Genomic DNA, 15,548 nt, shown 5'->3' with positions numbered 1-15,548 from the left:
TAAGATAACACAGATCATGTAGGCTATCCATACATTTACAGCAATTAAAAGCCTGTTATTTTACTTCCATGACTGAAAGAAAACGTCTTTTAAAGGTTTTAAAGCAACACTATGTAGGTTTTTTTACCTTTAAATAATGTCTCTAAAATTATTTCAATGATAGAAAAACTTTTAACTGGACAAATTGTACTGTTGCTGCAACCTGAGCAGCCTCCTAGCTGCTACAAGCACACTCTGAAAGTGGCGGTGGAGGGTAGGAAACACAGCCCCGCCCCTCCCCCTGCCTGCAGAAGAGTGTCTGATACTAGGCACTGTTGCACTTTTCAACCACATGGGGGAGCTGTAAGCCATTTTTACATGGAAACTACATAGTGTTGCTTTAATACAAAAAAAATGTTTCAATACAAATGAAAACAACAAAAAATTTTAATATCAATCTTAAACTGGTGGTCTTCTTCCTCCACTTAGTTTTTCAGTTTACAAATTCCACCATCTAAATAGGAAATCGGTATAGCGCCAGCGCAACTGGCTTTTAAAGGGGATGAGAGCTCTCATTGGTGTATTGCACGTTATGCCCAAAACACACCCATTAATCATTACGAGAATAGGAACAACCCTTTTAGGCCGTACGCTTGGTGCACAAACCATTTTTCCCGTTGTTAAATTAGCAAAATCAGACACGCCCGTTTAGACTGTGGACTTTAGACAATGCGTTTAGATCGTTAAAATAGGGCCCTAAATCCATTGTCCCAAATAATCTCTGTTATTATTGAAACAACACATTTTATTTTACTTTTAACACAACTTGTGTTTTATTTTAACACAAAAACAACACAAAATGACACATAATGATTATACAATAATTACTGGTTAAAATTAAGAGTAGCTATAATTAATAAAACAATACTAACCCATAATGCATTGCTAACAGTCAGCCAATTACATAGACACAGCCCAGACACTATTCTCAAAGTTCTTGAAGCTATTCTCAGGGTTTTGTCTGCACTAAAAGTTGCTGTCACATCTGGGCCCATCGCCATGATGTGTGAGATCTCATTCTCTGTCTAAATAATGTTTTTACAGACCACAGATGAGCAATGAGCCACACTTGGTAGTCTCAGCTTGTGAATCTTGCATTTGAGTGAGTTTTATGCTCTTTTGAAGGTAAAATGCCTTTTTGCCTTACTACATTCTGGTGTAGATCTGTCAGTGACATTGCTATCTTTTGCTGTTATTTGGTTATGTGCTGCTCGTTATGATTTGCGTGAGTTATCCATGTATATGTATATATATTTTGACACTTTACCTGATTTATTTTATTTACTTTGCTGAAAAACATAACTAAAGCAGAATTTCTCATTTCACTGCCTGCTGCACCTTTATTATGGATTTAGACCTCTTTCAACTTTCTTGGGAAATGGTTTGTGGTTCAAGGTATGCTGGCATCTAATTCAGTGTAAAAAAAGAAAATTAAATCCATAAAATTGTGATGGACGGCCACTACGGCAACATCAGGTACAATCCTTACCTTATTCCTTTCTTAAATTATATACAGTACATAATACTGTAAATATTTCACATATACCATTAGCCTTTCATATTTTCATCCAGAGCACATGATTCTTTGTAATGCCCACATATGGGCAATGGAAACTTGTGCTTTAGTTAAAAATACTGAGATCCCAATTCTGTCTAAATCAGTGCTTAAAGGGATAGTTCACCCAAAAATGAAAACTCTGTCACCACTCACCCACTCTCATGTGGTTACAAACCCGCATAAATTTCTTTGCTCTGATGAACACAAAGGAAGATATTTTGAGAAATATTTGTAACTGAACCATTCGTGTACCCCATTCATTTCCATAGCAGGAAAAATAATACTATGGAAGTAAATGGAGTCCACAAACGGTTTGGTTACAGACATTTCTCAAAATAGCTTCCTTTGTGTTTATCAGAACAAAGAAATTTATGCGGGTTTGTAACAACATGACAGTGAGTAAATGATGACAGAATTTTCATTTTTGGGTGAACTATCCCCTCAAATGTCCCCTATTATTAGTGCAGATGTCCCAAATAGTGTTCTAAGTTTTGACTGTAATTTAGTATGGATAATGGTGTTGTGCTAAGAAGGTGCAATGAGGAATGAAACTGTAGAGGGAAATAATTATTGAAGAGGAGAGGGACAAACATTGATCACCCTCTGGGATACACAGAAGGGAGAAAAATGACTCTCTTATTAATCTCTGAGATTTCATACAAAGTTTAATTTGTTTGATGAACAGGGTTCTGTGATCTGTTTGCTGCAGTGAGGCATTTGACATTGAAATCTCATATCTAACACATTCTGTCCCAGTGTCCATTCTCTCTGGTGTTTCATTAAGGTTCATTACATTGGCTTGGCAGCATCCGATTTATGACATCACATCACAGAAAAATCTTCCATTGAATTAAAACATGGACAAATAATTTCAGTCCAAAATTTCGATCATTACAGGTTAGGAAAATGATTTTAAACAGACCTCTTCATACACGTTTCAACTGTTACAAATAGTGGCTGTTTAGTATATGTGATTCTGAGCGATCCATTGTAATATACTGTTATAAATATTATTCCCCCTGGGCGCTGCAGTAATAGCTGCTCGCTGCTCTGTGTGTGTGCACGACTTGCAGTGCGCATGTTTACTATTCACTGAATGAGTTAAATGCAAAGGTAAAATTCCGAGTATGGGTTACCATACATTCATATGGTCATTACGTCAGTGGCGGCTAAGGGTGGGACAAAAAATTGATTCTTTGATGCATTGCGATGCGACGTGGACAATTCTCAATTGATTCACATATGTCAAGAATTGATTCTTAAATGTTAGTTAACAAAATAATAACGTGACGTTATCAGAAACAAAAGGCGGAACTCAAGTGGGGGAGCGGTGCTACACACAGACAACTTGAGAGAGCCTGGTTTTAGAGTCTCCCATTTATGCTGTAAGCAAATCAATATATATATTTTTTTTGCTGTGTTCACACCAGCCGCAGTAGAGGCGTGAAGCGCGAGTGATTTCAATGTTAAGTCAATGTGAAGACGCGTTGACACGCGTCTGGAGGTCTCGTGGCGAGAATGAGGCGTTTTGTGTGGCGCAATAGATGCGATTCTGCCTCATTCGCACGTCTAGTTCGCACAAATTGATTGTTGCCGTGGAAAAACTCGAGAGTTCAAAATCTCGAACTTTGGCAGAAAACCGCACCACATTAACCAATCAGGAGCTTGCTCTAGTAGTGACGTAATTACAGAAAGCGAGCGGAGTCGCAGAAGCCCCTCCCATGACACAAATATCCACGTGAATGTCTCGATGACTAGAATTTCACGTGCAGCTTTCATGTGCGAATGAAGCGAGTAAACTCAAAATGTTCAAGCGGCAAACTAGACGTGGTAGACGCAAATTTGACGCCTCAAATGTGGCTGGTGTGAACCCAGAGTTTGACCTCATGTGATTGGATCGTTCTCAGAGTCTCATAAGATTGTCGTCTACAGTTCTAATCAGTGGAAGCAGGTGAAATATCTTGAGATGAAGGAAAATAAAATTTTATCCTTACAAAAGGCATTCAGTTGAAGAATAAATAAAAGATTAAGAAGCTTGGACCAGATTGACCAATGAAGTCAAATGATTGCAGTATGGGGGCTCCACCACTTCTTATGGCAAATGGAGTTGGAAGCTGGATGCTAATGTAAGGCATGACTTTTATTGTTTTCCCTGTTTGCTGTTTTAAAGTTTAAATGCGTGATAGACTGCACAAAATTTTGTGCCATGTTTGAGCTGGCTTTGCGTGGGCATAATGAGAGCAAGAGCTCAGATAATTCTGTGTTTTGGTTGACATTGTTGTTTATGTAGTTTAAAGGAGCACCCACGAGAATGCCACAGTGTTTTGGAACTTCAAGAACCATGCAGAACGAGCTGATAGATAAAATATTTCTGTATAAAACTTAACTCTATTTCACCCCTGACCATTTATTACAATATGCAAGTTCCATGTATCTCTGCATGGTCCTGTCATCCTTGTTGGTTTTTCCAGTTGAAAGCCCTTCTGAGCATGAGGTTTGGATTCTGACAGTCTTGTTGTAGCCTTGGTTCTTGTGCTTGGTGGGGTCACAATCTAAATTCATGCTCTTTGTCTTTTGTGCTCATTTGTGTGTGTGTTTTTTTTTTTTTGCATGTTTTGTTTTGTTGTGTTTTGTGTTGGAAGCACACTTTTTATTGTGTTTGTTTTTTTCTATTTATATTTTTTGTTCAAATTTTTAGTTCTATTTTGAGTTGATGTTTTGTTAATAAATATCTTTTGTTTTGAATACTTTCTGCACCTGCCTGCAAATTTATGACACATTTCATTTTAACGTGTTAAACTGAGCGTTTTATGTTGTTGTTCTTTTTCATTTTTCATCTGATATATTTTTTAACTCGCTTTACTCTTTGTCTCTACTTCATCCAAAAATAGTTTTTACAGGTTGTTTTTTATTATTATTCACCAACCTGTGAGAAAATCCTTGTTTTCTGAGGATCTCTTTACTGAAAGTGTCAGCCTTGCTAAATAACAAAAGCCTCTGACAATAAGTGAGCACTAAACAGAACGAGACGTCTTACCTCTTATCTGCAAGATCTGTTTTATTGCCCACAAGCATGATGATGACATCACTTCCTCTCTCCGTTCTGACATCATCGATCCATTTAGAAGTTTGCTGGAATGAGTTAACATCTTTACAGATAAAAACAGAGTGAAAGGTAAGGGGTATAGGACATGCTTTAAAGTAATCTACACATACAGTATGTATTTCTGAAAGACATATAAAGATTGATTGATAACAGGTCCTTATAATCGCTCATTTAAAATTCCCTGATATATTGCTCTCCATAAGGTTCCAAATTAGATATTAAATACCAAATTCTATTGGAGCAAAGATATTGGATATAACAAGATTGAGCACTCCTATTACTATGAATAGGGGGACAATGCAATGCTCAATATGTCTATGCTCTGGCAACGGAAGTCCCACCTCCCAGTTAAAAGAACCAATCATCAATCCAAAAAAGTAGATTTTCTTGGGGGGGCCCTATACAGAGTCATGTGATGCGTTTGCCAACCTGTGCACATGCTTAGTATCAGAATCAACCCCTAAGAAAGGTGTTTTAGCACATTTGAGCCCAAGAAACAAAAGTTATGATACAGATGATGTCAGGGTAATTGTTGGTCAGAAATGTGTTGTTTAATTGTGATTTTAGAGATATGTGTCTTTATCTATTCAAGTAGATAGGACTTTAGTCTTGCATGACTGAAATAACTGTCTAGAGGCATTGCTAGTGGACAGACTTCCCTAAAGGGACTTTGATTGCAGCTAACTTGCCCACTGTGCATTACTGTCAATGCACTGAAATATTCAATGTAACTCATTAGCAATAAGTAAGTAAATTAAAGTAATAAGTAAAAAAAAAATTAATCTCACAGGAGTCAATTAAGATATGATTCTGATTCTGCATTTTTAAGGTTACACTCTTATCACAATTAACCTGCCATTACTTTATTTTATATATTTGGGGGTCTACTTGGTTGTAATGTACTGCAGGCTCTATTTGTAGGCTAGTATATTGGCCATTTGTAAAAAAAATGTGTTAATGGAAAACATTTCTGATCTATGGCATGTTACATAGAGAGTACAAATATTAAAGTATGTATGTGTCAGTTCTACTTACTTGTAATGTCATACACCACCACAGCTACAGTGGAATCCCGTATATAGCTTGGGATGAGGCTCCTAAAACGTTCCTGACCTGCTGTGTCCCACAACTGCAACCTAACCTGCAAGTCAGAAAAACCAGACTGAACGGTCAAATTATTCAGCCCCTTGAGTACATATATATACACAATTGCAAAACACATCCAGAGTCTAACCTTATTACTACACCAAACTGCCCTGCTAAAAAATCTCTTATGGTCACTGTCTATATATTCCAGTTATGTATTGAACCAATCAGCAAACCAAAATGTATAATAAAAACGTTCCAGAGTTTCAATAATCATTTAGACAGGTATCATTTAAAATTAAAGAGGGGAGTGCATTTGATTTACTGCTGTGGTAGAACATAGTCGACTGCTTACCGTTCTGTCTTCCAAATACATGGTTTTTGACAGGAAGTCAATTCCAATTGTCGCCTGTTATGACAAAAGGAAACATTATGTTAGAACAAATGAAACTAGATGCTGAAATTAGGTGGGAAAGGTTAGCGGGTTCATGATAACATCCTGATAATCTGAAAATAATATGTGGATTAAAATGTTTAGTTCTATTTCTTGATTCTGGTCCGTCAATATTTGTATTTTATTTCTGATAAAATACAGCTATGATCGCTGCACCCAATGATCAATGCACAGAGCCCTTAGCAACCAGTCTTAGCAACGTAAACATGTGAAACATTCTGTTGCTATTAACAGTCGCTCAGGGACTATTTTGTCCAGCGGAAGGAAAGTTTTTAGTGATTTTACTTCATGAAAGTTTGTTTCTATAACAAAGCTATCATATGACTTCAAAACAGTGGACTTTTTTAGATCAAAGACACTTCCTAGATAGAAGGATGGTATATAGAAGGATGTTGCACGTATTAAATTGTTTTGCCTGGATACATGTTTTTAATGCATATTTAGATTTTTGCACATACACTGACTTGGAAATGAAATAATAATTCAGCCATAGATAACTGGACAGGCCCCAGCACTTCGTGTGACCATAAACACAAAATCATATGGGTTTGGGACTTTATGATAGTAATAAAGGATTTTCACATGTGTTAATCTATTCCTTTTGATAAATGATATCAGGGATGGTTTGCTAACACTACTGTTAGACAAAATGTAGGATGCATTTACCGTACAAATGCACTTCTGAAATTACTTGCGCACTTGCAAAATTTTACTAGACCTATCAGAAGCCTTTAACACAGTCAATCATCAGATCCTACTTGCGACCCTATCATTGCTAGAGATCACGGGTACTCCCTTCCAATAGTATAGATCTTTTCTCTCTAACCTCATTCACACAGACCTCTGGTCCCAGAAAATACCCGTAAAATTGCCAGACAAGGGTCTGTGTGAACAAAAACTCGTTCCGTTAATCTTCTGGGATCGTTGCCGGAAAGAGGACCTAGTCAGATACACGGGTAACCCTCTGTGTGAACAGAAGCCGCAACAATGCCATAAAGGGCGTGTCGAAGTGAGGACGCGCGCGTCATCATCACAACGCAAGTTATGGTTCAGCTCCTTACAACGAGAGATAACGTGCATATAAACATTCACCACGAGAAATGTTGCAAACTAGATTGAAGCAGTTATCAGGAAATGATAAATGAGACGCATAAACAATGACGCACGTGCCGTAGTGAGGACGCGCGTGTCATGGCAACATGAAGTTGGTTCAACTCTTTAAAATGAGGGATTTACAACATTCACGACGAGAAATAGCAGCAAACTGGACTGAAGCAGATATCATGTAAGTTAGCTTATTACTTACTGTGTTGAAACGGAGATCATTCAGCAGCATAAAAGAATATCGCGTCACGTGCTCATTTGAGCTATAATTAACGAAAATACCCGCACGTCATGCCAACAAGATAATATCGTTCAGCTCCTCAAAATGCGGGTTTTAAATGCATATAAACAATCACGATGAGAAATGTCTGAAAACTGTATCAAAGCAGAAATCAGAGAGCTCGTCAAATACTCGTACATTATACGTCACACCCTCACGTGTCTATACGGGAATTATCCGGGATGTGTCTGAACGCTCACACAGATTCCGGAAAAAGACTGTCTGTGTGAACAAACCAAAATCAAACTAATCCCGCAAAATACCCAGACACGTTTTACGTGTATTTTCCGGAATTACTGTGTGAAAAGGGAGTCTGAGAGATCCTTCAGGGTGTCGTGGAAGGGTGCCCACAGCTCACCAGATGGTCACTGGGGTCCCTCAAGGATCAGTGCTTAGTACACTCCTTTTCTTCATCTACACAACATCCTTAGGACCTATCATACACAGGAGGCACATGGATTCTCCTGCCACTGCTATGCTGATGACACACAGATCTTCTTTTCATTTCACCCAGATGATCCCATCTCCCCCATAGCAGCACGCATTACAGCCTGCTTAGAGGACCTCTCACCTTGAATGAAGAAACATTACCTCCAGCTGAAACTCGCTAAGATAGAGTTGCATGTTTTTCTGGCACAACCTACGCTACAGCACAACCTATCCATGCAAATGGGCAACACAACCATTTCTCATTTCACAATGGCAAGAAACCTTGGGGTAGTCTTTGATGACGAACTGTCCTTCTCTTATAACATTGCAAAGACAGCCAATCATACCGCTTTGCGTTATACAATATCAGGAAGATACGGCCATATCTCGCTGGACTACTGCAATGGTCTTTTTGTTAGCCTTCCTGTACAGCCTATTAAACCACTCCAATTAGTTCAAAACACAGCAGCTCAAACTCCCCAAAAGGGCTCATGTAACTCTGCTCTTTATCTCTCTCCACTGGCTATCGATTTAAGCACGTATCAGGTACAAGTCGTTACTACTCACTTACAGAACTTTCACTGGGACCGCACCGGCATACTTTCACACCTTTATACATTTTTTACAACCCATCCAGAACCTTACATTCAACAAATGAGGGGCACCTTCTGTTACGTTCACAAAGGGGCACTAAATCACGTTCCCGCTCATTTTCTTTCACTTCTCCCTGCTGGTGGAATGATCTTCCTACTGCAATCTGGTCAGCCACATCTCTTGCAACATTCAAAAAACAATTAAAAACCCATCTCTTCCAAAGATTCTTGACATAGATATTGACAGCACTTCTTTCTTCTCCCTTCTCAGTAAAAAAATCTTTTTCTATTGTTTCAGAATAGTGAAAACTTGTATCTTGTTAAAAGCACCTTTTGTACTATTGCCTCCCTATGACACATTTCTTTTATTGATTCCGAATCTTTGTAAGAAGCTTTGGATAAAAGCGTCTGCTAAATGCCTAAATGTAAATGTAATACCTCTTTGAAAATAACAAATGTTTTGGTTTCCTAAGGACAAGGAGAGATGGCGATTATGGATCATATGTGAAGGGAGGTTTGGCATTGTATACATTATAAAGTACACATTTTAGACAGTAATGTTAGCTCAGTGTAGTTTCTGATGGTTTAGCTATGATTTGAACTAAGGTAACCTATCTACATGTTTATTTTGCTTGTTATCAGAAATAAACTACTCTAAAAGGACTCTGTTGTTATTCATTCTTTGCAGAAGTCAATCGGAAGTTGCGTTTGTTCCACGAAAGTCGTTTGTTTTTATTGTTACTGCTGAAACCCTCTATACAAGGCCTCTGGTCCTGTTACTCAAATCAGCTGTAGCTTGCTATCAGGACCGACTGATGGATTGATGTAGGACCACAGATAAGTCCTCTAATCCTGTAGCAGTAACCTGAGGAACAGACATCAGAGATAAAGTAGGCCTACGTGTAGTTCAAAGAGTGGCATTTATATGTGTGATTCTGCTTGATTGTAATAAGTGTTACTTTTTAAAAAGAGCATGTGAGAACTGACAAGAATGAAGTCCATGACAGGTAGCATCAGAGTTTTGCTAGAAAGCTCTACAATCTTGAGCCTTTTGAATGAAGCTTACATAATGAAATGTCTAAACATGATACAATTATGTTTATTTCAGATCTTGCTGTGCATGACTTCATTGTATTTTCATATTTGGATACCTGGAGGGCATATATATATTCAATGATGCAATGTGCCTCAAGGCAGTTTGAGAAACTTATTATACAAAGACAAGATGGGGTGTATAAATGCGTAATTGTCATGAATGTTCTGTGTTCCCCTGTGTTTAGACTCTTATTTTGAAGTTCTGTCCGTGTCTGCCATGTTTTGTAAATCTTTGTAGTTCTTTTGTTTCATTGTTCTGCGTGCTAATTTTTCCCCCAGGTGTTTCTCTTTTGCCAGTGTATTTAACCCCAGTGTTTGCCTTGTCTGATGTCGGTGATTGTTAATGTAATGCTCTGTCTGTTTCTATGTTTACCCATGCCCGGTTGGATAGTTTGTACCAGCTTGTTTGGATTTACTTTTATATTAAAATACTGCTCTTGGATTCTCTGCCTCTGAGTGCTTGCTTTAGCAACAACATTAGAATCACTGACCAATATGGATCCAGCAGATATCCTTTTCCGTCTGCACCAGGAGGATTCTCCACTTGAGGAGTATGTGGATGTTGTTTGTGGACATGATGCCTCATGACCGAGAGGATGATGCATTTACAGACTTCATGAACTTGGCTTTGCTGTTGAGCGGGTCCTCTTTCACCGTGAGCAGGGTAGAGGTGGATGTCGTTCCAAAATATTTTTTGGGGCGGCAGTAGGCATCGGGGTCCGTGGGATGCGGAGCCAGATGAATGCACTAAATTAACTCACTTCAGTCCTGTCCTTTGTATGACTGCACCTGTTCTCAAGAGGGTCGTCGCCATGACTGCACCTGTTCTCAAGAGGGCCGTCATCATGCCTGTACCTGTTCTCAAGATGGCTGCTGTCATGCGTGAGCCAGTTCACAAGATGGCTGCCGCCACACCCGAGCCTGTTCACAAGATGGCTGTTGCCATGACTTTGCCAGTTTCCAAAATGGCTGCCAACACACCCGAGCCACTTCACAAGATGGCTGCTGCACTCGAGCCACTTCACAAGATGGCTGCCGCACTCGAACCACTTCACAAGATGGCTGCCGCACTCGAGCCACTCCACAAGATGGTTGCCTCACCAGCCTCTGCATTTCATGCTAGAACCCAGCGGTTGATGTCTAGTCTGACAAATACTCCATTAGTGTCAGTACGGATGGCTGGTGTTCCTTCTCCTGTGGTCTTCAGTTTTGTGGAACAGATGGTGCCCGAGGTATGTCCTTTTGACTTCTGTGTTTCCAGTATTTGCCATGGCTCTGTGGTATGTGTGTGGTCTGCTTTCTGTTCATCTGTTTCACAAGATGTCTCTCAACCCAATGAACCCGAGTCATCTGAGTTGGCCGCAAAGTCCAAACCTGAGTCTCCTGAACCTCCTGTCACCCCTGAGAGGTCTGATCCTGAGTCTCCTGAACTTCATGTTACGCCTGAGAGGTCCAAACCGTTGAGTTTCCTTTCTCGACCAAGTTAGCTGAGCCTAAGTTTCCTGAATTTTCTGTCCTGACCATACGGCCTGTTTCCGAGTTCCCAGAGTTTACTGTAAAGTCCGAGATGATTACTCCTGAGTTTCCTGTGTCCTGTAGGTCAGCCAACAAGGTCGCTCCTAAGCCCCATAGACTCTCTTCCCTTGCTAAAATGGCCATGCACGACTCTCAAAGTCTCTCTGTCTTGCCCAAGATGGCCATTCCCAAGCTCCCTGAACTCTCTGCCTGGTTCCTCCACCGGCACTGCATGGAAGCCGCTCTTGGGGGCGTTCTGTCATGACTCTGTTCTGTGTTCCCTTGCGTTTAGACTCTTATTTTGAAGTTCTGTCTATGTCTGCCATGTTTTGTAGTTCTTTGTAGTTCTTTTGTTTCATTGGTCTGCGTGCTGATTGTTCCCCCAGATGTTTCCCATTTTCCAGTGTATTTAACTCCAGTGTTTGCCTTGTCTGATGTCGGTTATTGTTAACTTAATTCTCTGTCTGTTTCTGTGTTTACCCGTGCCCGGTTGGATTGTTTGTACCTGCTTGTTTGAATTTACTTGTATATTAAAATACTGCACTTGGATCCTCTGCCTCCTAGTGCTTGCTTTAGCAACAACATTACAGTAATACTATGGATCATGAGCATCATGATCATGCATATGTAGCCAACCCACTGAGCTGTCTTCAAAACAGGAGTACATTCTTTCTATAATTCTCTCTCTCTGATTTTTTTCTTTGCACAAAATAGATTTAAGCCCTTTCAATGACCTGTATCTATGTGTTTATTTTCAACAACTTTCAGGGCATGGAATGTTTTCCCAGATTCAAAAACTTTCAAGGATTTCAAGGACCTGTGGGAACCCTGTAAATAACATGATTGCAAACACGACATCTAAAACCTTGTTTATTCACGTCTATCTCTGCACAGCAAGTTCATTACACGCACGATCACACGGCTGGTCAGGCATAAACTCTGTAACACTGTAACTTAACTCTTAGATAATGAACTGGCCAACCAAACTCTCATTTTTACAATGGCCAAACAGTACTTTTACCAGAGTTCAATAACAACTCAATACACTACATCCCTTACTAAATTTACCATGGTTTACAACGGTATTTGTAGCCAAAAACATGGTTGCATTTTTCCTGTAGTAAAACCACGGTTTCTATAAGGTATATTTGTGAAATAACAAAATATTTCAATAGAATATATATGTATATATATACACCTTATAGAAACCATGATTTTAATACAATAAAAGTAGTTTCCTTTCACATTCCTCATTATGACTTCACATGCTCATTATGCGTTTCATTCTGTGAGTCTTTGTTATCTCAGGTGTCAATCACAGATTATTCCGGAGCTTTCACGCCTCTTCGAATATTGCCTCTCTAAGGAAATGTGTCTTAGAAATTAAATCAATATATTGCTTTATGTGAATGAGTAGGCAAAATGATGTGCCTTATAGATTGAAAAGTCTTGTGAAAACATGTTTAGTATGGGTGTTGTGGACTTCACTTGTGTATCAGTGACTTTAAAGCTTTTTCAAAAACCATGCATAAACATTTTTCTCTCAAAAATACAAACATGTACATTAATGTTGCTCACATAATATTATACCCCGGTTTGTACTGAACACAGTGTTATGAGACCTTTGCCATTCATATGTTTTTAAGCAACTGAAAAAAGCACCAAATGTCATTGCAGGTCAAAACTGCTCAAGAATGCAAAATTATCCAAGACCCCAGAGTGTTAATATCAGCCGGGCTTTTCAACATCTGAACGGATAAAATACCGGAGCAGAGAAAGCTTCCTCTAAACTTGTAAGGCATCTGTTGAAACATTTCGTCAGAACAAACGTGACAGATATATTACTTCACTTCAGTTTTTCCCACAGGCTTGGCAGCACATTCGCCAGGTGAATGGGTGAAAATAGATAGCTTATATGGGTTTAGATTGATCAGTTCGGATGCGGACGTACTAGCATTCGAAGGCATGAATGCATCAAGGTACGTCCAAATTCAATGTTTAGTTTACTTTTTGTCTCCCGAGATACCTTTATTGTCATGTCCCACAATTTTCCTCAAAGGTGAAAACCAATCCACAGGAGACCAGCACCCACTCCACAATCAGCGTGAAGCCCCCCTGAGGTCTCTCCCTGGACCACTACAAGCGTGTGGTGGTATTTAGGCCAGCACAAAGAAATGTGCAAAGGCAGTAGTCCGGGAAGGGGTAAAAAGTGTTAAATCCAAAAAGTCCATTAAATGTTCCTCGATGGAGTGATCTCCCTGCCCAAGCCACAGGAGGTGAACAGCGGGGAGGTCCATGTTGTGATGGTGTGCAGGGGACAGGGAAAACTAAACCATAAAGCACGGTGATAAACATGGAAACCCAAAAACACTATCACATGATGCCAATTACTGTTTGATTGGTTCTTCTGTCATGGTATGTATACAAAGAGACAAGGGGGACAACAGGTAACAATAAACATATAACACAATTCCTTAGATGGCAGGTAAATACACATAACAAAGACAATAACCGACAATAAATAGAGACAATGGTGGGTATAAATTGAGGCTGCGTCCGAAACCGCATACTGTACAGAAGGTACTGAATTAGATGAAGTACCTACTTACTTGCTGTTAAAACAGTAAGTACTGTAGAGTATGAATCCTTGTAGTATGAATAAGATTTGGACGTACTGCATCCGGCATGTTGCTACATCATGTGACATACGTCGTGATCACGTCATGTCATTCCAGCGCGAATTCAGCCTAAGCGTCGTCTTCTTCGTTGGATAACTTTTCCGCACACGGGATGGACTATCCCGGGGCATCATGGGATAGTGAAGTGTCCATCGTATGAACACTGCAAAATCTAACCGGAAGTAGTAGGTCATCCGGGTACTTCTCGCATACTGTTTTTCGAATACTATGTATTCGGACATACTACTCACCTCGCCTACTGCTTTTCGCGGACTATATAGTATGTAAGTAAGCGGTTTCGGACGCAGCAAGAGTCCGTGTGTAATGGTGAACAGGTGAAGACGGTAATCAAAGATGGTGGATGATGCGGTGCAAAGGATGATGGGTGATGTAGTCCAGTGAGTGAGGACAGATGACAGGGGATACGTTACAGTATGCACTGTATATCTGCTATGAATCAAAGCTATGAATTTTGCGCTACTAGCGCAATGCTCTACCAACTGAGCTACAGGAACAACAGATATTTTAACAATAAAATGCACAGGAAAATGTGCATAAATAAATACACACAGGCAGACAGATGATAAATATACTTAAATTAAAATCTACTTTCAAAATCTATCCTACCAGTCTCATTTAATATAGTATCATTTACCAATAAAGTATCGGACCAAATTTTGAAAACAAAACTGTTCCTGTAACTCAATTAGTAGAGCATTGTGTTGACAGCACAAAGGTCATGGGTCCAATTCCCAGGAAACACAGGCATTGTAAAAGTTACTTTGGAGAAAAGTGTCTGCCGAATGCATAAATGTAAATTTTTCACAGGGATTTCTGGCCCCAAAATTAAAAGAATTCCTGTGTTAAACAGTGTGTCAAGATGAAAGCCCAAAAGTGTTGAGCTTTTCAAGGAAGGAGGAGAGGGAAAGCTGATGTTAAATATAGAATCTTGCACAGCTAGAGGAGTGCTTGCACAAAGACATCCAGAATGAATAATTCATAAACATTTTAATTATTAAGCTTCACACACACCAGCTTTAAAACACAGAGTGTGATTTCCAACATGGCTCTTCTAAAGCCTCAGCGAGATAATGCATTTAAATAAGAGAGAGAGGAAAATTTAATTATTGTATACTGAAATTCTTATAAATAAAGGGAAATGGCAAATAAAACTGACTTGAGTTACCAAGGTGAGAAGTTTCTAATGGTAAGATTCCTCATTATTAAATCCGATACATAGCTCGCGCAATTGTGTTAAATTGACGGTGACCTAAATTATGCCTGCTGTGAATATTTGCATAAAACTGTAAATAAAGATGACAATAAACTCATGAATCTAATAATTTTTAATATGAAGATACTCCCTAATAACTGATGTCATCAAGCAGAGCACTCTTAAGAGATAGCAGACCAGTCCACGTGACCTCAGGGACGGTGGCATCATTTTCATTGAAATCGAACACCAATTAAAACCTCAACGAGAAGAGAAGTTAGCCTCACTCATCTGTTTCACAAAGTACCACATTGGGTGAATGTCATAGCCAATCCTGTTGATCTTATTTGCATTTCATCAAAGAAAAAATGTTAAGAATGCACATGCCCCAGGTGAGC

General features: G+C 39.3%; 1 protein-coding gene across 2 annotated transcripts in view; it reads right to left on the bottom strand.

Moving 5' to 3' along the window:
• The window catches only part of rab6ba (RAB6B, member RAS oncogene family a), a 124,519-nt gene that overhangs the window by 25,721 nt on the left and 83,250 nt on the right, over nucleotides 1-15,548 (bottom strand). The window contains exons 3-5 of one of the 2 annotated variants that reach the window (XM_055212343.2): nucleotides 6,145-6,198; nucleotides 5,739-5,865; nucleotides 4,635-4,746 (exon numbers count right to left, since the gene is read on the bottom strand). In XM_055212343.2, the coding sequence (XP_055068318.1) occupies nucleotides 4,635-4,746; nucleotides 5,739-5,865; nucleotides 6,145-6,198 (293 nt within the window). The remainder of the gene's footprint in view (nucleotides 1-4,634; nucleotides 4,747-5,738; nucleotides 5,866-6,144; nucleotides 6,199-15,548) is intronic. The other variant, XM_055212344.2, reaches the window with a different exon arrangement.

This window comes from Misgurnus anguillicaudatus, chromosome 8 (assembly GCF_027580225.2).
Source record: "Misgurnus anguillicaudatus chromosome 8, ASM2758022v2, whole genome shotgun sequence".
In the NCBI taxonomy this organism is placed as follows: domain Eukaryota; kingdom Metazoa; phylum Chordata; class Actinopteri; order Cypriniformes; family Cobitidae; genus Misgurnus; species Misgurnus anguillicaudatus.
This window is presented reverse-complemented; position numbering and strand designations above follow the sequence as displayed.